Consider the following 24,803-nt stretch of genomic DNA (forward strand, 5'->3'; position numbering starts at 1 on the left):
GAGTCAAGGAATCGAACTGACAACCTTGTAGTTGAGAGACTGTGCTCCAACCAACTGAGCCATCCAGGAGGCAGCTCAGCTCAAGGTGCCGTGTTCAATCCCAGTTGCAGGGGGCAGAGCCCACCATCCCTTGCCGGACTCGAGGAGTTGAACCGGCAACCTTGTGGTTGAGAGCCCACTGGCCCACATGGGAATCCAACCGGCAGCACGCGGAGCCAGGAGCATGGATCTCCAACCGCCTGAGCCACCGGGCCGGCCCTCTCCACATTATTCTTAACATTTCTCCCCATGCCTGGCTCATGGTAGTGTGACAATAAGAGTTTAGTTAACAAATGAATAGTCTTTTCCTTCATAAATCTGGTTGCTTTTATAGAGCAGTAGAGAAAGCTATTTTTTTCAATGTTCCCTTCTCCCATCTAAAGATATCAATAGTCAATTTTCAGTCTTCATCTTACTTGACCTATCAGCAGCATTGACAAAATAACCAAATGATTCTGTTAAAATATGTTGGATCTGTCACACCTCTGATCAAAATTCTGCACTGGCTCCCCATTTCCTTCAAAGTCCTTTCAGTACCCTCTAAGGCCTCTCCTTATCTCCAAATACACTTCCTCCCCTCACAGTTCAATCACTGTGTTCTGGCCACACGGGCATTCTTGTACACTCCGGCCTCAGGGCCTTCATACTCCCAGTTCTTTCTGCACTGAATGCTTTGTTTCCATATAGCCGTCTGACTACCTTACCCGTGTTCAAGTTTTTGCTTAAATCTCTCTTTCTAATAAGGTCTATTAAGGCATCTTATTTAAAATAGAAACCCACCACCCTTACTGGGCTCAATTATTCCAGAGTACTCGTTCTCTTCTGACATAATTCCATTACTTATGATATTTATCCATTATTTTCTGTGTCTTCTCCTAGAACGTAAGCTCCAGGAATCAGCAGCAAGGACGCTCAGAGAGGGACAGTCTCCCGAAGGAAATGGTTCCCTGTGAATTGGATGGAGGTTCCCAAGCCTCCATCCGAGCGGGATTCAGCACCAGGAGCCCCTGGACAGCTCTGGAAGGCAAACCTTGCGGGAACCCTTCCACTAAGGTTGCCGTTTCCCGCCGGAGCCGCCCTCTGGCTGTACCCAGCCCTTTGCAGGGGGAAACTACTTTTGCGTGCCGGTAGGAGAGGTGGTGTCGCAGGATGAGTGGCACCTGCGGCAGCCGATGGCATGGTGCGCTGGGCCCGCAGCGCTTGGCGAGGCCAATAGGCAGGGGCGTGGGCGGGGCCAATAGGCAGGGGCGTGGGCGGGGTGTAGGCAGCGGCGCGCCGAGCTGGGGCTCCGACCGGGCGCTGCTGTAGGGTCCAGCCCGCGCGGCGGTTGAGCGGCGGCCGGCGCCGGTGGGCGGGCAAGGAGCCCGGCCGAGGTACGTGCGGGCAGGGACCGGGGTCCGGCCAGGGTTTGGGAGCGAGCGCGGGGCGGTCCGGGGCCTGGAGGACGCTGCCGCCCATAGCCCAGCCTCGCCGCGGCGTCCGCCCTGGCTTCACCTTTCTCGGCGAGCTGTGTGTGGTTTGCGCCCGGTTCCCCCAGCGGAGCGCTGGTTTCCCGCTGTGGCGGGGCCTCGCTAGGCGTGCGGTGCCGCGCGGCCACACAGAAGGCGCTCAGGGAGCGCGGGATGAATGAATGAATGAGCGAATGAATGAGCCCAGCTCCCCGAACCCCCGAGTTCAGGGCGTCCAGGCCACTCACCTCCACGCTACAGACGGGGCCTATGGGCACCCAGGAAAGACAGATGCCCTGTTCCCTGTGAGAGACACCAGAGCCCCCCAGAGCGAATGAAGATATTTCAGGGCTTTAAATTATGTGGTTCCCTGTAGCACAAATAATGCCAGGAACATGGCAAGGAAGGGGGTGGGAGAGGCCTCCAACTGGTGGCATCTGAGCTGAGCCCCGAAGAGCTCACCGAAGTGGGGGCGCAGGAGGTGAGAACTGGAAAGCTGGGGCGGGGGAGGCGAACGTGAGGACGGGAGCGACCGAGGTCCCTCATACTATCGGCGACATTTTCAGGTCCAAGGTGAAGTCTGCTCCCTTTTGGCTCGTTGAGTCATGTAACGAGGACTGCATGCTTCAGCCGTTGTTCAATCAGCCATTACTGAGCATCTCTTCTGCGCCAGGCTTCACGGTGGGTACAAAGGATACAGTTTAGGGCAGGGGTCACCCAGGGGAGGCCTTTCTGAGGGGTCCTGGAGGCAGTGACATGAAAGACAAGATGTCATTGGAAGGTCAGGGAGAGGAGTGTTCCAGGCCAGGAGAACAACCCACAGCGAAGGCCCTGAGGCGGGACCGGGTTTGGCATATTCAGGGACCACAAAGGCCAGAGTGGGGTGAGGGGAAGCAGGAGCTCATGGGCTACAGCATTCGCCTCAGGGGAAAGTGTTTGGATTTTATGTGAAAGCAGTGGGAAATCGGAACATCGATAGAACATTCTATACTGATGGAAATGTTCTCTGTCAATGGTGGCTCCTAGACTCACATGGCTCCCAAGCACTTGAAATACAGGTAGTGCAACTGAAGAGCTGAATTTTACATTTTATTTAATTTTCATTGACATAAACAGACATCCTAATGACTGCCGTATTGGACATGTAGCCGTGGAGAATGTTCTGTACGAGGCGGGGACCAGTGCCAGGCCTGGAATGGGGTGAAATACTGGGGTGGGTGGGCTTGGTCGCTAAAGCTGATCAGATATTCCAACAACTGACGGGGTTGACCCTGGCATTTACAGGGGCTGGACTGAAGCATGAGGCCCCGGTAGCACGTCGTGGGGCAGGAGTGTGCGCCCGCACATGGTTTGGCCCTGCAGTGACTGCAGCAGCTGGGGTTGCCACCATGGTGAAGCTGTTGGTGGCCAAAATCCTTTGCATGGTGGTTGTGTTCTTCTTCATGCTGCTGGGCTCCCTGCTCCCCGTGAAGATCATCGAGACAGATTTTGAGAAGGTCCACCGCTCGAAAAAGATCCTCTCTCTCTGCAACACCTTTGGAGGTGGGGTCTTTCTCGCCACCTGCTTCAATGCTTTACTGCCGGCCGTGAGAGAAAAGGTAAGGATTTCCCGGGTGGTCACAGCAGCCCTTGGCATCTATGGCCACGGGTCTCTAACACTTTTTCAACTTTGACCCTGAGCTTGGTAGGGGCCTTGACACCACAGGGTGATAGGAAGTAGAAAATGAATTTGCTGTGTGACCGTGAGTTGGTTGCTTCTCCTCTCTAGGCCTTATCGGGTACATAAGGGGTTTAAACTCGACCAGGGATTCCCAAGCATTGGGCTCATCAGTCATTATCTGACCAGACCACCTGTTCCTGGTAGCTGGCGATTGTGGCCTGTCTTCAAGTCCTGTGTTAGTCAGCTACTGCTGAGTGACAAATTATGACAAACTTAGCACCTTAAGACAATGCATGTTTATTATCTCACAGTGTCTGTGGGTCAAGGGTCTGGGCACAGCTTAACTGGGTCCTCTGCTCGAAGCTCTCAGGAGGCAGTGGTTGGAGTGTCCACTGGGCTGTGGTCTCATCTCAAGGTTCAACTGGGGATGGGTCAGCTCCTAAGCTCACGTGGTTGTCAGGTGGGTACAGTCTCCTCCTGGCTGTCAGACTGAGGGTCGCCCTCAGTCCCTTGCCACATGGGCCTCCCCAATGTGGCCTTTTGCTTCATCCACAAGTTGTACCCTGTGCCTCGATTTCTGACATTCAGATCTGTGAGATGACACGTTTATGTTGCTTTATGCTGCTAAGCTTCTGCTCCTTCATTAGCAGCACAGGACATTCATACAGTTGGCATCAACGAGGATAAAAGCTCAGTCCTCTCTGATGCCTTCTGCACTCCCAATGCCATTTCCAGGCTCCCCTCCATTTCCGCATCCCCACAGTGTCACCCCTTGTCACCCTCCTACCTCAAACCTGGCCTGTTGCAATGGCCTTCCTCCTCCCAGCCCCACTTCAGTGCATGTGGCCCTCTCAGGGTCCTCCCAAAACCGCTCCTGTGCCACACCCCTGTCCATACGCTTTCCATACCACAGCAGGTCAGTGTCTCCCTCCCGGCTCCCACCCAGCTTCAGCTGCAGCACCTGGGTCCCAGTCACCCCATGGAGAACGGCACCACAAGCTATGACCTTTGTGTGTCTGCCTTGTCTCTCCCGACCCATGTTTTTCCCTCTGGGGGTACTTAGTGTCTCTCAGGAGCTGGTGTTCCCCAGTGTGGCACACGCAGGCCTCCTTGAGGCCTTTAGTAAATGAATGAATGCCTTCTCTACTGAAACACAGCCATCTGCAGCAGAGTCCCATCCAGGGTGATTCTGCCCCCAGGGGACATCGCTAGTTGTCGTGACTGGGAAAGCTCCTGGAGAAGAAGTGTGAGCAGGGGTGCTGTTCAGCACCCACAGTGTCCAGGACAGAGAGTGACAGCCCCAGTGCCAACATTTTCCCCCATAAGTCATAACACCCAGAATGTCTCCCGACACTGCACGTGTTCCCTGGAGGGCAGGACCACCCCGGCTGAGAACTGTGTGTGTGTCGCATGTGCATGTGTGAGAACTGTGTGAACACATGTGCATGTGTTCACAGGTTATAATGAAGGTTGTGATGGAAAAGAAGAGATTGGGGCAGTGAGCAGAGACTGGGGCACCTGGTTCAGGTAGAGTACTTGGAAATTAAACGTAAGCATGAGCATCTACTAGCCCTGAGTAAAACCAAAGTGGAACGTCCTGGACAGAGCCAGTGGCATGGTTCCACAGCTGGAAAGAGCTTGCTGTATGCAAACATCCTTCCGAGTCCAGGGAAATTAACTCAGGCTCTGAGGAGCCCACTGTCCACCTTGCTGTCATCATCCAAATCTGTGCTGTCCAGCCTGGCAGCCGTGCCTGGCTACTCAAGTTTCAGTGAATTAAAATGAAATATATACAATTCAACATACCAGCCATGTTTCAGGTCCTCATGGGCCATGCATGGCTAGTGGCTTCTGTGTGAGACAGCACAGACAGAACGTTCTAACGGACCGTGTTGGCTCTGATGGGTGGCTGAATGCCAGGGAGGTGTCACCCAGGAAGTTGGAGTGCTGGGAAGACCATGGAAGCAGAGCCCCACCTGGGTATAGACATGAGGGCTGGAAAGGCTGGTTGGTGTCGGTGCTGGAGGCCGGAAGCCCCAGATCAAGGTGCTGGCAGGGCTGGGTCCCTCTGAGGCCCCCCTCTTGCTGCCTGTCCATAGGGTGGTCCTGGTGTCTCCTCCTCTTCTTAGAAGGACACCAGTCCTGATGGAATAGGGCCCATCATAATGACTTCTTTTTAACTAAATCACCCCTGCCTCCAAATACGGTTAGTGTTGAGGTACAAGAGGCTGAAAGACTTGAATTTTAATGTTCGGAGGAGGACACGATGCAGGACTTAGCTCCTTAATTAGATCTACAAAGACCTTTCTTCCAAATAAGGTCACATTCTGAGGGTGTGGGCAGACGTATCTGTGGGGCTACAACGTAGCCCACTGCGGTGAGGCCTCTGCACTCTTTGTAATAGGATTTTTGTTTCCTTTGTCAAGGACGGGCCCCGCGCCCCCTCCCTTTTCTTACCTTCCTGTGTGAATTGGGTATTACTGTGCTTTGCTAATTGAACAGTGACGTTGGACAAACCCTGTTGCATTGGTGGCCAGCGTCCCGGCTCTGAAGCCCTCTTGCCTCTCTTTTCCCCTCCCTCCCTGTCTCATGTCCTCCATTCCAGTTACAGAAAGTCCTGAGTCTCGGACACGTCAGCACAGACTACCCACTGGCGGAGACCATCGTCATGCTGGGCTTCTTCATGACTGTCTTCCTGGAGCAGCTCATCCTGACCTTCCGCAAGGAGAAGCCGTCCTTCATCGACCTGGAGACCTTCAACGCAGGCTCAGACGCTGGCAGCGACTCAGAGTACGAGAGCCCCTTCATGGGGGCCGCGCGGGGCCACGCGCTCTATGTGGAGCCCCACACCCACAGCCACGGGCTGAGCGTCCAGGAGCTGTCGCGCTCCAGCCCCCTGCGTCTCCTCAGCCTGGTCTTTGCACTGTCGGCCCACTCCGTCTTCGAGGGCCTGGCCCTGGGCCTGCAGGAGGAGGGGGAGAAGGTGGTGAGCCTGTTCGTGGGCGTGGCCATTCACGAGACGCTGGTGGCCGTGGCCCTGGGCATCAGCATGGCCCGGAGTTCCATGGCCCTGAGGGACTCGGCCAAGCTGGCCGTCACCGTGAGCGCCATGATCCCCCTGGGCATCAGCCTCGGCCTGGGCATCGAGAGTGCCCAGGGCGTGCCTAGCAGCGTGGCCTCGGTGCTGCTGCAGGGCCTGGCGGGTGGCACCTTCCTGTTTGTCACCTTCTTCGAGATCCTGGGGAAGGAGCTGGAGGAGAAGAATGACCGCCTGCTCAAAGTTCTCTTCTTGGTGCTGGGCTACGCCGTGCTGGCCGGCATGGTCCTCCTCAAGTGGTGAACGTCCTGTGGCCGTCCTCATGGTGCTCGTCCCGCTCCACCCTGCCGGAGCCGTCGGGGAGCCCCAGGCCTCCACAGTGCACAGAGGGCCCGCCCGGAACCAGGCCACACCCCACATCTTGTACCCCACACCTCGGGGCACCGCTACTACTTGTAAAAATACTTCTCTTAAAGATATTTACCAAAGCTGTCTGGCCTGTCACCCTCGGCACTCACACGGGAGGCAGGGCTGGGCACCTTCTTGGGGGCAGGCGAAAACCTCCTCTCCTCGCACACCCCAATGTGAAACAGGACAGGAGCTGTTGGAGGCTCCCAGGCCTCTGTCCTCTGCTCCCAGCTGGCTCTGTTGCTAACAGGAGAGGCCACCGGCACGGAGCACCTGTTCCTCATTCAGACAGCTCGACGGGTCTGGTCGGTGCTGGGACTCCTGTCACCGGAGGTTGTGCCTCCAAGCGGACAGGCGGGGTCCCAGGGTCCTCAGGACTGCCCTCTCCTTCCCTGCCTTCTCGTGCTGCCTCCTCCATGGGGAGATAGACCTCTCGGGGGCCGGGGCTGCTGGGCCAGGCTGAGCATGTGGGGTCCCCAAGGGAACAGAAACCCACGGACTGAGAGACGCGCAGGCAGGGCCACGGGGCGGCTTGGCCATTGGTTCACAGCCCCGTGTGCACCCAGGGTCTCTGGAGCAAGAAGGACCACGCTGTGGGGCAGAGGCCACCTGACATGATTTCCCCCACCAGACGAACGAAACCAGTACCAGACAGTGTAGGAGAGCAGAGACTAACAGCCAAGTGTCAGGCTGGTACAAACCCGTGGTGCCATGGCAACCTCTCATTAGCCTGGACTGTCGTCCTGGCAACCTGGGCCATGCCTGGGGAGTGGGCGTCTCGGTGAGCCTTTCCTGGGGGATTTGCCTGGCCTGGCTCGGAAGCGAGGCTGGAGGGAGCCTGGGCCTGGCAGCCTGGGCTGGGTTCCCCCGGCCTCAGCTTCCCTCTGCTCTGTCCTGGGCTGTTCGACCTGCTTGCTACTCATGCCGTTCCTGCCTTCTAACACATCAGCTCGGCTGCAGGGCCCAGGGCCCAGGTATGCGCCTTTCTGGAGTCCCAAGTTTCCTTCCTGCACCTACCAGTGCCAGGAATGGCTGCAGCAGGGCCATTTAGGCTTCCCTACAAGGACAGGCCCCTCACCCGTGGCCCTGAGCTCGGCAGGCCTCCAGCTGTCACTGTAGCCAGGTTGGGAGCTCCAGGAGCAGTTAGCTGCTTGTCTGAGCGTGGGTCCCCGGGGGCGGCCTACTGCTGCCCCCTTAGTCCTCCAACCTGAGGTGCAAGAAGGCACGACTTTCACACAGCCCCAGCCTCGTTCTCTGATGTTACACGAGTTGGGGGGCCTTCACTGTTTCCTCCCCCCCCCGGCACTGCTGGAAATATTGTGCCCATTGTAGAAACTCCTGTCTGAACCTGTTCCCAGGAGCCCATCTCTGAATCCCGCATGGCCTGGCTTTGACCCTGAGCCAGGAAATGACCCCACGGATGTGGGAATATCAGCCTTTCCTCTGAGTGCTAAATCTGGTGCTGCGACCTCCACCTGGCCCCACTTCACTCCTCTAGGAAGGAGGAGAGGCCTGTCGCCTGGGTGGGCAGGTCACTGTGGAGCTGCCAGATTCTAGTCTGCCTTGAGTTTGGGGCACTGGGCTGGGCAGGTTCTGGGGTGGAGGCATCAGGGCCTTCCGTACAGGGAAGCTCAGGGGCCCCTGTCCCCCCAAATCCAGTAGGAACCCCATGTGGTGACAGCAGTCTGCTTCAGGGGTCCCCAGCTCCGAACCCCTTACCCCCATCACCAAAAGCGCACAGCAGGATGCCATCCATCGGCTCCCTGGGGTGGCCTTGGGGACACCACTGCCTATCCCCCCACCAGTTCTCACACCCCCCTGCCCTGTCCTCCCATTAAAGCCTCCAACCCCCTGTGAGCTGGCTTCCAGACGAACAGGCGCAGAAAGGGTACCACCACTCCAGTGAAGAGGGAGAGACCCTAGTGCCCCTCTGTCCATCTCAGACGTCACCACCCCGGGGCCCAGCATCCTTGGGTCCCTGGCATGCTGGTGCCTGCCCTGTCTGCTGAGCTGGGGCTTCTCCCAGCTGCCCCTCTCTCCCTAGGATCCAACCAGCCCCAGCAAATCTGCTTCTAGGCCCTCCAGGCACACAGATCCTGAGAGGTTTGGGAGGTGGTGTTGTAGGAGGACACAGGCTGCCCCTCTGGCCCCCCAAGGCCATCCCTCCTGTCTGCTGTGGTTGGAGGAGCAGGGTCAGCTATGGGATCTGCTTCCAGGAACCACGGTCCACAAGTGTCTCCTGGCCGGTGTGTGTCAGCTTTACCCAGTTTGGCCAAGGATCAGAATGTCTCCATGTTAGATTAGGGTAAGAAGAGTGATTGTCCCATCTGACAGAGGCTGGAGAAGCAACGCTCGCTCACTCCTGAGGTCCCCCAGCCTATGGTGGCCAAATGCTGCCAGACCAGGGCCTTCTGAGGCCAGGTCACGGGCTCCACCCCCCACTGATTCTGATAAGGGAGCACTGCCATGTGGTGACAAGAGCTTTGTCTTGAATAAGACTGTGGGTTGGTCTCCACCTGGGGCACTGGACCAGCCCCCACCACAAAACCAGATGCGGCCACAAAAGCCTTCATCCATCTCTCGACATCAAGGAAATGTCACATGGCCACTGGAAGCAGAGATTCCTCCTTCTCAGGGGTCTTTGCAAACTGGGTTTTCAATCCAGGTGATTCTGCCCCTAGGGGACACTGGGTGACTTCTGGGGACATCTGTTGTCAGGACTGGGGGTGCCTCTGGGACGGAATGGGTGGGGCCAGGGGTTCTGCTCAGCCCCCTACAGTGCCCAGCACGGCCCCCTAGAGAGTACCCCTCCGCCCTCTGCCCCCCAAGACCTGCCCCATGTGGGGACTCACGGCACAAGCCACAGCTGGATGGAGGCGACTGGGTTCTCTCCGATCTGGAGACAAAAGAGGAGAAAATTAGAAGGCGGCGCCCAGGCTTCGAGGATTGAATCAACCATAATAACAGCGTGTTGGGGCCTCTGTTGTCTGCTGTTTGCGTTTCTTGTGGAGAAGTTATTAGCAGGGCGGGGCGGGGGGGCTGCAGTTCTGGGCCTGTCCGCATCTGCAGGCCCCAGAAAGCAGGTGAGGGATAGGATGGTGTCTCCCAGCACACAGCATCTTCAGACCTGTGCTGGCCACCAGCTCAGGACGTTCAGCCCCACCAGGAAGAGAGGGGCGTGCAACCTTCCTGTCCCAATCTGTGCCCGCCCTGCCCTGAGCTGGCTGCCAGCTTCATGACAGAGCCAGTGACAGACCCATCTCACCTTCCCAGAGCCACTTACAGGAGGGAAGGAGGTGGGGACTCCAGACAGCAGAGGGTGGCCGCTGCAGGGTGGTTTTGTGAGGACCCCAGAACTCCTCCTGGCTGTTGGGGTGCTGAGGTTAGACTGGGCTGGGTCGGGGTCCCTGCCACCCCCCAGGCCTCCGCAGCTCCCAGAGCAGGAACAGCTGACCTGCTGAGGGCCAAAGTGATGACTGCACGCCCAGCCTGGCAGGGGAAGACCAATTGGGCAGGTGGGCGGTCCAAAGCCCCTGATTTTTGGGTGCAGGGGAGGCATGGCTGAGGAACTGCATTTGGCCACCATAGTGGGCTGCCTGCGTCCCTTCTGAGCTAGTTCAGGTCCAGCCACTCAAGCCCTACAATCTGGGACCCTATAGCAAGGGGTCCCCCTAGGCACTATGGACCTGGAGACCAGGTCATTCTCCATGGGGGGCTATCTGGACACTAGGGGTGTTGAGCAGCTTCCCTGGCCCCCACCCACTCGCAGGAGCACCCCCAGTCATAACAACCACAGATGTCCCCAGACATGGCCTAGTTTTCCCCAGGGGCAGGCTCACTGTGGGTGAGATCCACTGCCCTAGAATGGAAGACAGCTCACATTCTAGGGAAGGGGACAGATGATATATTAACATGTGACCAACATCAGGGAGCAATAAGAACCCTGAAGACAAAAAAGCAAAGTGACAGGAGGCGCGGGCCATTTTAGCTGAGTGGTCAGGGAAGAAATCTCTGAGGGCCATGTGTGAGTCACAAGAAGATGGGGGAGAGTTCCAGCAGGGGGAGTAGCCTGTGCAAAGGCCCTGAGGTCTTTCTGCAGGTCACGGTCCTTTTTTCTGATTGACCAAAGCAGTCCTGGCTCTCTGGTAAAAAGACCCGAGTGTTCTAGGGACTCATTCTGCCAGTGATGAAGGCTTCGGTCACCCCACTCCTTAGAGTGGTGACAATAACACAACCTGTGTGCTGAGGGGTAATGCAGGCCGCCTCCAGGTGCCAGGTGAGTAGCTTTGGTGAGAACCCAGCGTCTTCCACCCTGGGTTGGGGTCCAGCTCCTGCAGATGCTGACCTACAGAATTCAGGCTCATCGATGCTAGCCCATTTGTTTTTTCCAGGCAAACTGAGTTTTGACAAATGATCTCCTTATTTTAAAATGTTGACACTAAACTTAAAAACAAACAAAAAAACCTTGGTGGGCCAAATTGCATCTGTGAGAGGCCGTCGTCGTGGGGCCCAGCCTCAGCTTTGACCGCATAATTGCATTAATCTGGGAGCACAGAAAGCAGACAATTCAACCCAGCTGCCTACCTCCCACCAGGCAGCTGCAACTAGGCCGGATTTGGGGCAGGATAAGCGAGGCCGGTGTAGCCCCCGCCCAGAACACCAGGGCAGGGAGAAGTCCCATGGGCTGCAAGGCTGGACAAGGAACAGGGTCTGTGCAGGTGCACAGCTGTCCCTTGCAGTTGGGCTGATTCCCTTCTCTGAGCCTCCATTTCCACGGAGGGCAGAGCTAGCGACTATCCCTGGCCCACGCACACATACTCCTACACTCATGAAAGCCAGGCCTATTCCTTCTGGCCACAGGGAAAGGGGTACCACCATTCTAGTTTGGGGCGTTGGAGTGGGGGTTGGGCCCCTGTGCCCTGGGAAGTCCAAGGAGGGCACTCGGGGCCTGGCCTTCCCTGGCTCCTGAGGCCGAGCCTGGCCTGGGAGCTATAAATAGCACCTGCAGAGTGGCACTGCTGCTGTGCCCACGCTCCTGCGTATGAGTCAGCCTGCCCCAGCCCGGGCTGGCGCCCGGAGGAGCCAGAGAGCTGCCAGAGGCCAGAGGCCTGGCCCAGCACCGGACAGTCACTCGGGAGACGAAGGCAGGCAGGCATTTGGAGTAGTAGGGAGCGGGGCTGCTGTGTCAGTGCCTGTGTGCCTAGCAGCCCCACGTAAGTGGACATCATCCTGATTGCTCCCAACAACCCTGAGAGGCCAGACAGCAGTGAGCCTCATTCACAGATGGGGAAACTGAGGCTCAGAGGGGCACTTGGCAGGGACACAGCAACCCAGTCCGGAGACCACGATCTGTCTACCCACAGGCTGTCTCCATGTCTGGCTGGTAGCACACCGAGATGAAGAGTGGGGGCCAGTCCTCCCTCTGAGATTCCTCAAGAGGCCAGGACAGGGTAGGAGCGGGGTATTCAGGGTGAGGCTGGGGAAGCAGGAGACCTCCAGTGGTGGAAGAAGCAGGAGAACTCCAGTCGTTGAGAAGCTGGACCTTGAGCCAGAGGCAAAGTGAGCCACAGCAGTGTTAGAACAGGGGAGGCCTGTGTTGGAGGCTGGGCACTGAATGCCGGAATGGAAGAGGGCTGATGAGGATGATCCCGGGAAGGAGGCGGGTGGGATGGTTCAGGCGGGAGAGGCCTGGGGGTGCAGTGGAGGCGCTGAGTCAGCCCTTCAAGCCCAAGAAGAATCTGCCTCAGCCAGAGCAACAGAAATGGTGGGTCAGCGAGAATCAAAGAGCCAGGAGCCAGAGGGGCCCTTGGGCTCCAGCTGAGCACCTGCTCACTCCTCTCACAGTGAGGAACTCACCACCTCTCACCCTCCGACTGCCCTGACCCCAGAAAACCCCTCCTGGTGGGACTTTAGGCCTCAGAGTCAAGGGGCACCGTCCTCTAACAGGCTTGGAGCCTGGGGCTGTCTCATGCACAACCCTGGCCAGGGGGCTACACCCTGAAGTCTGGTCTCTTCTGGAGGGAGGGGTAGATGACATCTTGTGAGCTTAAACAGGGACACAGATATGCCAAATGTACAAGATGCTTCCCAAAGACGGACATTTATTTTCAGTTACCTATTTGAGGAAGATAAATATCTTCACACCAGGACATAGAAAAACCATTCCCTCAGCCCCCCCACCACCAAAGTGCCCTCCAGACCCAGCAAAAGGCTCACCTGCCATCTCCCCTTTGGTGGGCTGCCCTTAGGGCCACCGACCCAGACCTAGGCCGTCTTTACTTCCTTTCTGTCTCTCCCTCCCAAAAACCTCTGGGGTGGGGGAGTAGTCTCCAGGTACACCCCTTTCCCCCTGCCTCCTGGGGCCACCTCTGGCTTCTCATACGTCTGTTTATTGGTTGATTATTTATTCCACCAAGGCACCTCCTCTGGTGCATGGTCCTGAGCTGGACCACGACGCCACCAACCCCAGGGTGTCCCATTCTGCTCCCCAAACCCCCTTATCTGCGGTTCTGCCAACCGCTCCTTCCCTTTGTCCGCAACCCCCCTTCCCCGTGACCTCGGCTCTGTCCCCTTCTTGCCAGGTACCTAGTTGTCGGGGTGACCCTGGGCGCGCCAGCTCCCACTCGGGGCTCGGGAAGAAACAGACCCCACCCCCTTTGCGCCCCCGCGTCCTGGCGACCTCCCTGGGGGCCGCAAGCAGAGCTGAGCGCGGGTCGCGGGTCGCGAGTTGGGGACACCGGGTGGGTGTCCGGGCGGGGCTGTGCTGGCGGCGGGGCGCCGGGTGGCAGTGACCTTGGCTGGGGGTGTGGGTCCCGAGGGAGGGGCGGAGCGCGGCGCCCGGCGGGCGGGGACGGCGCGGGCGCGGCAGCGGCTCGGGCGCGCGGGGGGCGGCGGCGCCGGAGAGGACACGGAGCCGGCCAGCAGCAGCCGCGGCGGCGCCTCAGGGACGAGCGCCCAGGTAGGAGGCCGGGGCCGGGGCGGGGGCTGGGGCGTGGGCCTGCGGCATCCCACCCGCGCGGCCCGCGCGGCCCTTCGCTGCACGCCCCCTCCTTTGTCAGAGCCCCACCCTCCCGCGGGGCCCTGCACCCGGGTCCTCTCTCCAGTCCACGACGCCCGGCCCCGACCGCCCTCCGCTGCCACCTTGGACAGCTCCCTCTCCGCATCCTCCCCCCCCCCACGGTACCCACAGGGCGCCCCGCGGCCGAGGCAGATCCTCCTCAGTGCCCCTCAGCCCCCCTCTCTGGGTTGGTCGGTCCCGCTAAGCCAGGGTCCTTCCACGAGGAGCCACTTGGGCCGTGGGACTACCTCCCCCCACCGCGACTTCCTCAGCCCTCCTGCCCCCGGGGCCAAGCCAAGCGCCTCACTCAGGAGAACCTCCCTGGTCAACTCCCTCCCCCACCGCTTAGATCCTCCTCCAGCCAAGGGGAGCCTCTGGGCTGGGCCCCCTCGCCCCCTCCCCCGTGTGTTTCCTGTCTCTCAGGCCCCTCCAGCAGGCTTTCTCTCACCAAGCTCTTCATTAGTCACGTAGCCCCTTGGTCTGACCACCCCCAATTTGGGCAAGCATCCTGTCCCCCAGGCCCTCCTATGGGTCAGGCCTGCTTTCTTGCACCCGAGGTGGTTGCAACTTCCTGACACTGGGCTCAGGGGACCCAGGGCTGGGCTGATTCCCTATCTGGGAGTCTCAGGGTGGGCTGCTTTGCACAGGGAGAAGACCCCGGGCCTTGAGGCCAACCAGGGCTGGTTCAAATCCTGCTCTGCTCTGCCACCTCCCCCGCTCTGTGACCTTGAGCCATTGCCTCCCCTCTCCGAGCATGGGTCCCTGAGATGCCCCCACCCCAACTCAGCAGGAGGTTAGGGTGGTTTTCCAACAGCACCATGTGGGTGCCTGGCATGGACTGGGGGTTACTGAATGGGGGCTCCTAGTTAGGGATCCCAGACCTCAACAGAGCCCCTCCTGGAGGACACCCCTGCTGATGGATCTGGAGCCCTGCCGGGGGCGGGGGGGTGGTCTGCACCCAGAGCAAGGCCAGGGCTGGGTCTGGGATGGCAGAACTGACTGTCACCTGCCACCCTGGGTCCCAGGCCAGTCATGGCAGTGCCTGGCTGCACAACGTGGAGCGCCCACCCAGGAAAGGGCAGTGACTGCAGAGCTGGCTGGCACCCCTCGCCAGCCCCCCACCCAAGTCCTCCCATGCTAGCCGTCAACCTTGAGTTAGTAATGTTAAAGCTCCTGGAAGTTGGGCTGGCACATAATTTGTGGGGTATGTGCCTGCTGTGACTTTCGTCATATGCCTTTCTCTGACAAACCTGTTACCTGTGATCAATCAGAATGTGCCTTCTCAGCCCACTACAGGCTCACACCCCGGACCCCTGTAATCCATAATCCTGATTACCCAACCTTAGGAAGGGCTCCCACGTGCCAGGCACCTGCCTAAGGGCTTTCTCCAGCTTGTCACACTGTCGTCGGGCAACTCCAGGGAGTGGGCACTGTGACTGCTTATGTTTCACAGAGAAAACCGAGGCTCGGGGACACCAACTTCCCTGCTCGCATTCCTGCCATGAGGCTCACACCTCGGGTCTTACACACACATACACACACCTGACACACACACCTAAGGGAAGGAACTTGGCCGAGACGCAACCTTATCGTGTCTCCTCTCCCACTGTAGATTACCCCCTATACCGAGGGACCCTCAGAGACGGCTGGGAAGGAGGAAGACGAGGGGGGTCTCTCCTGCTGTCTGTTAATAACTACTTGGATACTGGAGCTAGGCCTCCTGCCTTTCCAACCCCAGCCTGGAGTTCCTCCTCCACTTCCATCATTTCAGGAATTGCTGTGCTGTGTGACCTCCTGAGGCCGCTGGACCTCTCTGAGCACAAGAGAGGAAGAGATGATACAAGGACTCCCTCCTGAGGAGTTTTGTGCCTATGGATACCTTGGACCTAAACAGGAGGCCAGGGCAGGCAGACCATGGTCACGGTGCAGTGTTTAGGGAGTGGAGAGTTTCCTCTGTGGCTTCAGTTTTCATTTTCTCATATCCAACCTGGATTGTGCATCCCTGCCTCCCAGGGCTGCTGTCCCAAATCAGCACCACGATTTGCAAATTGGGATGCTTGGACCGCCAGCGTTAGGATCACACTTACGGGATGAGGGCAGGAGAATGGCTTGAAAATGCAGGTTCCCAGGGTCATGGCCTTGGCCCAATTGATTGATTAACCACTTCCAGGGCTGAGGCCCTGCAAGCTGCATTTTAAAATTTCCCCACCACGTGGCTCCCACAAGGTTGAGGAGCCTCTGGGCTGGGGAAGAGCAAGGAGCCTGGGATTGTTGGAGGGAGGCACCATGTCACCCACTTTGCAGAGGGGCAACCTGAGGCGCGGGTGGCAGAGAGGCTTGCCCAGGTCACAGAGCCGGGCCTGCCGGCTTGTGGGAGCCCACGGCCATGCTGGGAAGAGAGGGAAAAGCCGATGCAGCCTGGGGGTCTAGGAAGCATGAAGGTGGGGAAGGACCCATCTCTATACCTCTGCCAGCCCACAGTCCCCTGGGAAGGAACCTAGGCCCCAGATTTTGTTGGGCGGGGGGAACAAGCAGAGGGGGCTGGCTCCGAGCCTGCATGCAGGACAGAATTGCAAAGTCAGCCCAATCACCCAGAAGGGCCTTCCCAGGATGCAGGAGAAACGCGGTACCTCCTCTGAGAAACTGCCCCTCCTGCTCCCTGGGCCTGGAGCTGTCCCCTCCTGTCCAGGTGGCCTTTTGTGTCTGACACTCCTCTCTGTACAGGTTGGCCTGGGGTTCTAGCAGCTGGCACGGACCCGCACCCCGGAGTGAAAGATGCCTGAGCAGAGTAACGACTACCGTGTGGTGGTGTTTGGTGCAGGCGGTGTGGGCAAGAGCTCGCTGGTGCTGCGCTTCGTGAAGGGCACGTTTCGAGACACCTACATCCCCACCATTGAGGACACCTACCGGCAGGTGATCAGCTGCGACAAGAGCGTGTGCACGCTGCAGATCACCGACACCACAGGCAGCCACCAGTTCCCAGCCATGCAGCGGCTGTCCATCTCCAAGGGCCATGCCTTCATCCTGGTCTTCTCCGTCACCAGCAAGCAGTCGCTGGAGGAGCTGGGGCCCATCTACCAGCTCATCGTGCAGATCAAGGGCAGCGTGGAGGACATCCCCGTCATGCTGGTGGGCAACAAGTGTGATGAGACACAGCGGGAGGTGGACACCCGTGAGGCTCAGGCCGTGGCCCAGGAGTGGAAGTGCGCCTTCATGGAGACGTCAGCCAAGATGAACTACAACGTCAAGGAGCTCTTCCAGGAGCTGCTCACGCTGGAAACGCGCCGCAACATGAGTCTCAACATCGACGGCAAGCACTCCAGCAAACAGAAGAGGACAGACGGCATCAAGGGCAAATGCGTCCTCATGTGAGCCCCGGACGCCCCACAGCCGCCATCCTGGCCCCTGGCCTGGCCCCATGCCTCCCCCAACGCCACCCTGCAGCCAGCGCTGCCTTCCCCTCTCTCGCCTCTTCCACTTTTCTGACATCGTCCAACATCCCCACTGGGGACACCGAGGCCCCTCCTAGCCCGCGGCAGGTCGGAGGCTCCAACCCAGCTCTGTCATATCCTTCCGCCCCACGCTTCTGTCCCACCCTCCTGTCAGTACCCCACACAGCCAAGTGCTGGAGGTGGCCCCCTTGATCTGCACATGGGAAAATAGAGAAGCTGCCTGTCCCCATGGGAACCAAGGATGCCAGTTTTTCCCCAACTCTGCCCATCTCCGTGTCAACCTGGACCCCCATTTCTGTCCCTTTCCCTTGGGTGTCCCCAGCCATACCTGTGCCACCCACCCATTAGATCACTGTGACCTTGCTGGGGAGGAGGGAGTTGAAATGCACATGGACCTCAGATTTCATTTTCTCCTATTTGGTGTTTACACACATGCCGCCCACCCACCTCCATCCCTCATGACCTCTGGCCTGTGCTCCCTGCCCTGGGTCCCAGACCACCTCTCTTGCTTCTGTCCCCACAGCTTGGGGTGGGGGGCCTTGCAGGACGGGCCTCAGGCTGCCAGGCAATAACTACAGGGCCCGCAGCAGCACCCCACCAGCCCAGAACCCTACTCCTCGCCCAGCCTGGGCCTGGCGTGCAGGCAGGGGAGGCCCAGAACCAGCCGATGGCACAGCACAACTTTGGGGACTGCTCAGCATGAATGTGGGGGGTCTTCCTGGAGACGGCTTGCAGACAGAGATTGGCACAGAGCATCATCAGCAAGCCCTGGGCAGGGGTCTGTGGTGCTGGGAGGGGGTGCCTGAGGCCTCCTCCAGGGGCGGGGACTGGAATCACCATCAGCAGAATCTGAGGGGGCTCAAGGCAGAACCCTGCCCAGCCCACTTCTTCCCACCACCTGCACCCCAGAGGGGAGCCCCCAGAAAGGCGTGTATTCTAGAGTTGGGATGTCTCTGCCACCATGAGATTCTGAGTGTTTTGTGAGAGTGTCTAGATAATTCTACACTCGTGGGACCCCACAGGGCTGTCTGGCAACGATGTTGACTTCCAGGCCTGGAGTGGGGAGTGACCGTGGGATGGTATATTTGTGCAAGTTGCTGTGCAGGGGGTGATGGTTTGTGTGTAAGATTGTGTCTGTGTGTGCACCTGTGTGTGGTATCACAGGGGTGGTATGTGCGTGTGACAGTCTGTATATGTGTGGGGTACATGTAGGGGTGGGTGGTGTGGTTGTCGACAGGACTGGATATTTGGATGTACCAACATGAGTGTGACTGTGTTTTGGGGAGCAGGTGACGTGATTTATCTGGGAGCATCTGTGAACCGGTATGTTGTCACTGTGTGAGGAACACTAAGCCTGTTTGACTCTGTAGCAAGGTGGCTCTCGGCTCAAAATCTGTATCAGTCAGCTATTACTGTGTAACAAATGACCATAAACTCAGCAACTTGGAACCACACGTTTGTTATCTCCCAGTTTCTGTGGGCCAGGAGCTCGGGCACAGCTAAGCTGGCTTCTCTGCTCAGGGTCTCATGAGGCTGCAGAAATAGTGCTGTCGGGGCTGCGGTCTCATCTGAAGGACTGGGGAAGGACCCACTTCCCAGCTCGCATGGTTGTCAGCAGCACCCAGTCCCCTGTGGTTCCTGGATGAGGGCCTCAGTTGCTCACTGGTTGTCAGCAGGAGCTGCCCTCGGCTCCCTGCCCCATGGGCCTCTCCCCAGGGCTGGTCGAAGCACTGGGTGTGAGGAAGTTGTTTGTGTGTATGTGCTTGTGTGCGCTTGTGCACACTGAGACTGAATTGTGCGTGGGAGAGAGAGAGAGAGAGAGAGAGAGAGAGAGAGAGAGAGAGGCCATGTGGCTGTCCAATCATGTGGCCATGTGGAAGTATATGTAGTTCAGAGGGATTCTGTGTTCAACTTGGTGGCAGTGTGTTTGTTTTTCTTTTTGTTCATGTGACTGTTCACAAATATTTATGGGGCTCTTATGAGAGAGAAGGAGTGTGTGTGTGTGTGTGTGTGTGTGTGTGTGTGTGAGAGAGAGAGAGAGAGAGAGAGAGAGAGAGAGACACACACACACACACACACACACACTGGGCACATGGATGGGCCCACAGATCTGGCAGCATCCTGTCTGAGCACAGCTGAGCCCCTTATCCTGTAGAGGGTCCAGGGCCCACCAGCAGCTGGTGTTTCCCTCTCCCCCACTCCGGGAGTGGTTTCTGGGCCTTGAAGGTGCTGGAGAGGGTGGGGCTGGTCAGGGATCTGCGGCCCTTTCTCAGGGACACACCCTGATAGCACAATCTCCCTGGGGTCCCACCCCTCCAGGCCTCTCCCACCTCAGGCCCTGCCCCGACCCTGGGGACAGAGGGGTTCTGCAGTAGGAGGGGGCCAGAGCCTGCTTTGGCTGCTGGCCTATCCTGCCTGGGGATCCCTGGGTCTGGGGACATGCCAGGCCATGCTTGCTGTGATTCCACCCCTAGCCCTTCTCCCCCCGCATGTGGGTACCCCTTGCCCCCCACTGTGGGGTATGTGTAGTGTTCATTCTAGAAATAGTCTTCCTGCAATAAAGACGTGGATCCTACATTCTCCATTGGTGCGCTTCCTTTGGGGTGGGGTGGGGGGTCCGCTGGCTTGCTGCAAAGGGTGAGGACATGAGGGACACAGGAGGGGAGGGACGGGGTAAAGAGTGGGGTGAAGGAGGGAGGAGCTGAGAGGTGGGCAGTGAGAGCCCTGTGGGTACGCGGGAGGGGAGAGCTGGGGATGCTACAGGTGGACAGGGGACAGATGAGATGAGCGAGAGGGCCATGAGGAAGGGAGGGAGGCAGGAGCAGTCTGGGCTCTGCTAGCCGGGCCCTGTGTGGCTCTGGCCGTTTCCTCCCTGGGGCCTTCGGTTCTCCATTCACTCTGCGCACGTTACCTGGGGGCACCTTTCCAGACTGGACTCTGTGAACTTGAGCCATTTCCCTGCAGGGCCCAGCGGAAGGGGTGTGTTGGCGGGACTCACAGGAACCCCGGAGGGAACTGAGCAGAGGGACCATCTTCCTTGTTCTCCCTACCCATCCCACGTGACTTCTCATCTGCCACTCCCGCCTCCTTCCTGCCCACCCAGACCAGGCTAGGCAGGTGTCTCAGTGGTAAGAGATAAGGTCTGGTTCAGGAAAAAACTGAGAGGAAGAACTGAGATACTATCCATTCACTTGCATTCATTCATTTACTCATTCATTCATTCAGTATGTAATGGGCACCAACTGTGTGCCTGGTCCTTTCCTGGATGTTGGACACACAGCAATGAATGCCTAAAACCCCAGGGTTCTTGCCATCTCGGAGCTCAAACCTACTAGCATGCAGAACCCTCCGCCACCAACACATGCACACACACACACGCACACACACACACAGAACTGAATCAGATCGTCTCAGATTTGTGCTGTGGATAAGGGAAACCTGACCACAAAAGTTACATGGGGGCAGGAGTCCGGGTGGTCAGGGAGGCTGCGCTGATTCAGGAGGTAACACTCAGCCGACACAGGAAGGTGGCATAGAGGCCAGCCCCAAGAGGATGACCTGGGATAGAGTCTCAGGCTGGGAGAACAGCACATGCACAGACCCTGAGTCAGGAAGGAGCCAATGAAGGCCAGGGTGTCAGGAGAGGAGTGAGGGGAGGGTGGAAGTGAAGTTCAGAGAGGTGAGCAGGGGTCCAACAAGGGCCAGTGGGATGTGGGGGGGAGTCTGGACTTTATGACGAGGACATCAAGGCATGATGGGAACATGGTCGTCCCCAGAGGAGACTTCACAGGCCAGCTAGACCCCGCACTTGCTGTGGCCAGTTGAGGGGATCGGGCAGGCACTATGAGCCCTATATTATGCATACATGGAGAAGAACCACAGGGCCTCAGTTTTCCCATCTGCTAAATGGCTCACGGCTGAGTAGGGACAGGATTAGGGTGAGGAGAGCAAGGCAATTGCCATGGGAGCAAATCTTAAGAGGGGGTGCCAAAAAATTCAGCCATCAAGAGACATTTTAATGCACTATGTAATGCAGAGGAAGCCATAATTAACAAAATATCAATCTTTTAAAGACAGGATCTGACAGGGCCTAGGCTGGGGAGAAGCCGTGGGGTGGTTTGTATGAGCACAGAATCAGATCTTGTCTTTCTTGAAAATTTTGGTATTTTGTTCATTTTGGATTATTTCTGCATTTAATTTGACATTTTAAAATATATCATTAACATTTATCTTGATGCCGAGGGCTTTTGTTCCTGTCCCTTTGGGTTTTGGATTTGTAAAAGTTCCTCAAATGCCCCACCCCAGGCCTGGCTCTGCCTGAAGCGTGTTCAGCCCCTTCACTCAGATGCTGCAGAAATCCTAGACCTAATGATTTTTCAACAGTACCTGGAAATCTGGATTTATTTTTGTGAAACGTCCTGATTTTTTAATGTGGACAATGAATTTAGAATTTTTAAAGGATGTTTGGGCCACATCTCACCTGGGGGCCACGAGTTTGAGATCCTTGTTCAGAAGGTAAGGGGAGAGGGGTGCAGCAGTTGGCAACCCTTTGTTCAGACAGTAATTCCTCTGGAAAAACGAGCTGGGGAGTGAGATGTCCCGCACCCCCACCCCAGGAGCCTCGTTTTCTCAGTGTGCTGCAAGGGATGAGCTGGGAAGTTCCTGTGGGGATGACAGGAGCCCTAGGGTGCTCAGCTGGGAAGCTAGCTGCTCAGATCACAGAGCCTCAGCGCTGCACAAAGTTCCCTAAGCCCAGAATAGAGTGGCTGAATCCTCCTGTGTAAGAAACTCTCCCCTCCATGAGCGCCGGATGCTTTTGGAGGCATACTAAATGTTTTCCAACATCACCAGAGGAGCGTGTTAAAAGTGACATTTCAGAGATCCAGTTCCTACAGGATTCTGGATCATTTCATTTGGGTGGGGCCCCAGGAAACTGCTTTTTAAGATCCAGGCCCAGGAGTTAGGAAATTTAGAAACCCTGGGAATTAGGAGATAGGTTTGGGCAAATGACCTTGGGTTGAACCTCTGTGAGACTCAGTTTCCACCTCTGTAAAATGGGGATTATACCTTTTCCTAGCCTTATGCAGAGGATTCAACGAGAGGGAGCAGTTCTTATTGTCCCGCACTGCAAGTGAAGAGACAAATTAGGAGGTGGCATTCTTCCTTAGCAGCTAGGATTCGGGATTCGAACTCACGAAATGCCTCGCGCCTCCTTGACGTCACCGAGTCGCCTCTGAAAATCCGCTCGTCGCCCTGCCGCGGAGTCGGCCACAGCGTTCTATTTGCATATTAGCATAGCCCGCCCGCGCGGTCCGGGCCTGCGTTTGGCCAGCGACTGTGCCACTCAGCGCTCCGCCTTCAGGCCCCGCCCGCGCCCGGAGCCCGGCCCCTATTCCTGGGCGCAGCCTACCCCGCTGCCGGCCCTGCGCCCCGCCCTTGGCCTGGGCGCCCGCCGCCGGGGCCCGCGATTGGCTGCGCCGTCCACCAGTGCCCGCCCCCCCGCGCACCGGCCCCGCCCCGCGGAGGGGAGCGAGGGCTCGCGCCCCACGCGAGGGGTTCGGCTGCGCGGCGGGGCTGAGGCGGCCGCGGCGGCCCGAGAGCAGGTAGGAGCTCGTGCGGCCGCGGTCCCGGCTCGGGTCCGTCGCCCCCAACTCAGGCGCCGGGGGTCAGTGCGCGGCTGGGCGGAGGGCAGGCCGGGGCAGCCCCGGAGTGGGCACTGGGAGGGCTCCTGTTTGGCTGCGGACTTGGGGGTCGGGGTCTGCCGAGGAGGGGCTGGGGCTGGAGTTGGGTGTCCGGCCTGGGATGGGCCAGGTCGAGGTCGGCTGTGGAGGGGATGGGGTTGAGTGGGGGGGGAGGTCATTTGAGGAGGGGGCTGCGAGTGGAGTTGACGGTGGAGGGTAGCTGGGGAGGGGGGCTGGGTCTGGGGGTCAAGGTTAGCTGGGGAGGGCTGGGGCGGTTGGGCCGTCTCGGCGTGGGTGGGGGTCGAGGTCAGCTAGGGAGGGGACCGACGTTAAGGAGGAGGGTAGCTGGGGAGGCGCCCGAGGAGTGGCGCTGGCAGGGGAACCCGGGTTGGGGTGATCCGAGGGGGCGCGAGAGGGCAGAGTCAGGGCAGCGCTGCGGGACGGAGGTGGGGTCAGGCTCCTCGCAGGAGCGGTGGGAGGGGTTCCCGGAGGCGCGGAGAGTCTGCAGCGCGTGGGGTGATGAGAACCGAGGTGGGGGGCCCGGTGATTGTTGGACAGAGGAATGGCAGGTGGGTTTGGGGAGGCGGACTGATCAGGAGGAAATGGGGGTTCTCGGTTAGGAGTCAGTTATAAGGATTGTGGGGGGGACTCGCCCCCACTTTTGGGGCTAATCACTCAGTGTAGGGGACATAGGGCAGAACGCCCCGGGCACCAGTGAGCTGGAGGACATGGGGTTCCAGTACTTTGCTGGGGCTGTGTCTGGGGTGGAGAGTGTGGACGCGAGCATCTCGGGAAGCAGGAAAGGCTCGTGTTGGTGGCTGAATTTCTCAGGCATTTTGGGGCTCAGGAGTGAGGAACCGAAGTGGGAGTTGGGGATGATGACAGGGAGGGAGGTGGGCGGCACTTTGTTTTTCCTGCGAGCGGGGGTTGCTCGAGGCTGGAAGGGGGGCGGGAGAAGACAGGGATGAGCGGCAGGGAAAAGGCTCCCACGGTGGCTAGGTGTCAGCAGGCCACGCACGGCCAAGTTCGCAGACTTGGTCAGTGCCATGCTGAGCTCGTGCACAGATGAACAGTGTAGCGGACTCGTCCTTGGCCGAGTGGGCTCTGGGAGGTTTAGTTTACTCCTCTGTGAGACAGGACTCACAAAACAGGCACAGCACGTCACAGGGTCGCATGCAAGTCAAATACGGGCACCTAGCATGCTCCTGGCACATGGCGGGGCTACGTGCTGCCTTGATAATAATGGTCTAAATTAAGGTTTTTTGGGAGGGGGAAGGTGGGTGGGTAAAATGACGACTGGATGTCAGGGCGGGGAGGGAAGGAATTAGTTAGAGCTTGACTCCAGTCTTTCAACCTTGGGGTGCACGTAAGAGACACCCCTGGAGCTTTCAAAAAGAATCTACAACAACAAAAAATAGTCCATCTTATTAAAAGTCAGTGGAAACAAACAGAAAAAGCAGAATCTGCCTGGAAGTTCTGAAGGTTTGTTAAGGAACAAGGATGTCCACTTAAGAGAAGGCGTCATGGGGCATTCTGATTTAGGTGGACCCCACAGGAGCCCTTCGGGTGTGCACCCCAAAGGGAAGCATTGGGCCACAATTATCTGCTCTTTAAATATATGAGCTTTACAACTTGATAGGCTAAAGCTAGGTCCCTCCACGGGCTCAGCTGATTTGGGCACCATCCTGGGCCCTGAGGGGGGCTGAGCAGCGTCCCTGCCCCCACCCACTCGACACCAGGAGCACCCCCAGTGTGACCACCACAAAAGTCCCTAGACATTCCTCAGTGTCCCTGGGGGGCAGCATCACCCCAGTTGAAACCCCCGTTAGAAACAAAACTGAGTTATTTTCTCTTTTGAAGACCACATCTCCCCTTAGATGCTTAGGAAGTTCGGCCCAGATTTGGAGTTTGTTTTTTAAATCATCTAGTGTTCTCATTTTGAGAGGAAAAAGACAGAAAATGAAAATCACACTGCTTTTAGAGAATTTTAGAAACACTGACCTCTTTCCAGGTGGGTCTTT

The 24,803-nt window shown here is 58.0% G+C and overlaps 3 protein-coding genes across 5 annotated transcripts in view; all 3 read left to right on the forward strand.

Annotated features, from left to right (window-relative positions):
• Positions 1 to 1,282: 1,282 nt before the first annotated feature.
• Positions 1,283 to 9,573, forward strand: SLC39A3 (solute carrier family 39 member 3). Of its 2 annotated transcripts, none has more exons than XM_081077960.1 (4): positions 1,283 to 1,412; positions 2,054 to 2,168; positions 2,772 to 3,085; positions 5,753 to 9,573. In XM_081077960.1, exons 3-4 carry the CDS (start codon positions 2,876 to 2,878, stop codon positions 6,485 to 6,487), a joined length of 945 nt encoding a protein of 314 aa, XP_080934086.1. In that variant the 5' UTR covers positions 1,283 to 1,412; positions 2,054 to 2,168; positions 2,772 to 2,875; the 3' UTR covers positions 6,488 to 9,573. The 2 variants fall into 2 exon arrangements, with proteins under 2 accessions (XP_080934086.1, XP_080934087.1); XM_081077961.1 differs by lacking the exon at positions 1,283 to 1,412 and adding an exon at positions 1,864 to 1,968 and having other exon boundaries at positions 5,753 to 6,669.
• A 3,850-nt stretch (positions 9,574 to 13,423) lies between these two features.
• Positions 13,424 to 19,676, forward strand: DIRAS1 (DIRAS family GTPase 1). Its single transcript, XM_081077007.1, has 2 exons — positions 13,424 to 13,550; positions 16,374 to 19,676. Exon 2 carries the CDS (start codon positions 16,425 to 16,427, stop codon positions 17,019 to 17,021), a length of 597 nt encoding a protein of 198 aa, XP_080933133.1. The 5' UTR covers positions 13,424 to 13,550; positions 16,374 to 16,424; the 3' UTR covers positions 17,022 to 19,676.
• A 2,920-nt stretch (positions 19,677 to 22,596) lies between these two features.
• The window catches only part of GNG7 (G protein subunit gamma 7), a 114,220-nt gene continuing 112,013 nt past the window's right edge, over positions 22,597 to 24,803 (forward strand). For both annotated transcript variants that reach the window (XM_081076509.1, XM_081076508.1), the window contains exon 1: positions 22,597 to 22,704. The gene's annotated coding sequence lies outside the window, so the exon portion shown is untranslated. The remainder of the gene's footprint in view (positions 22,705 to 24,803) is intronic.

This window comes from Rhinolophus hipposideros (assembly GCF_964194185.1).
Source record: "Rhinolophus hipposideros genome assembly, chromosome: 16".
Taxonomy (NCBI): domain Eukaryota; kingdom Metazoa; phylum Chordata; class Mammalia; order Chiroptera; family Rhinolophidae; genus Rhinolophus; species Rhinolophus hipposideros.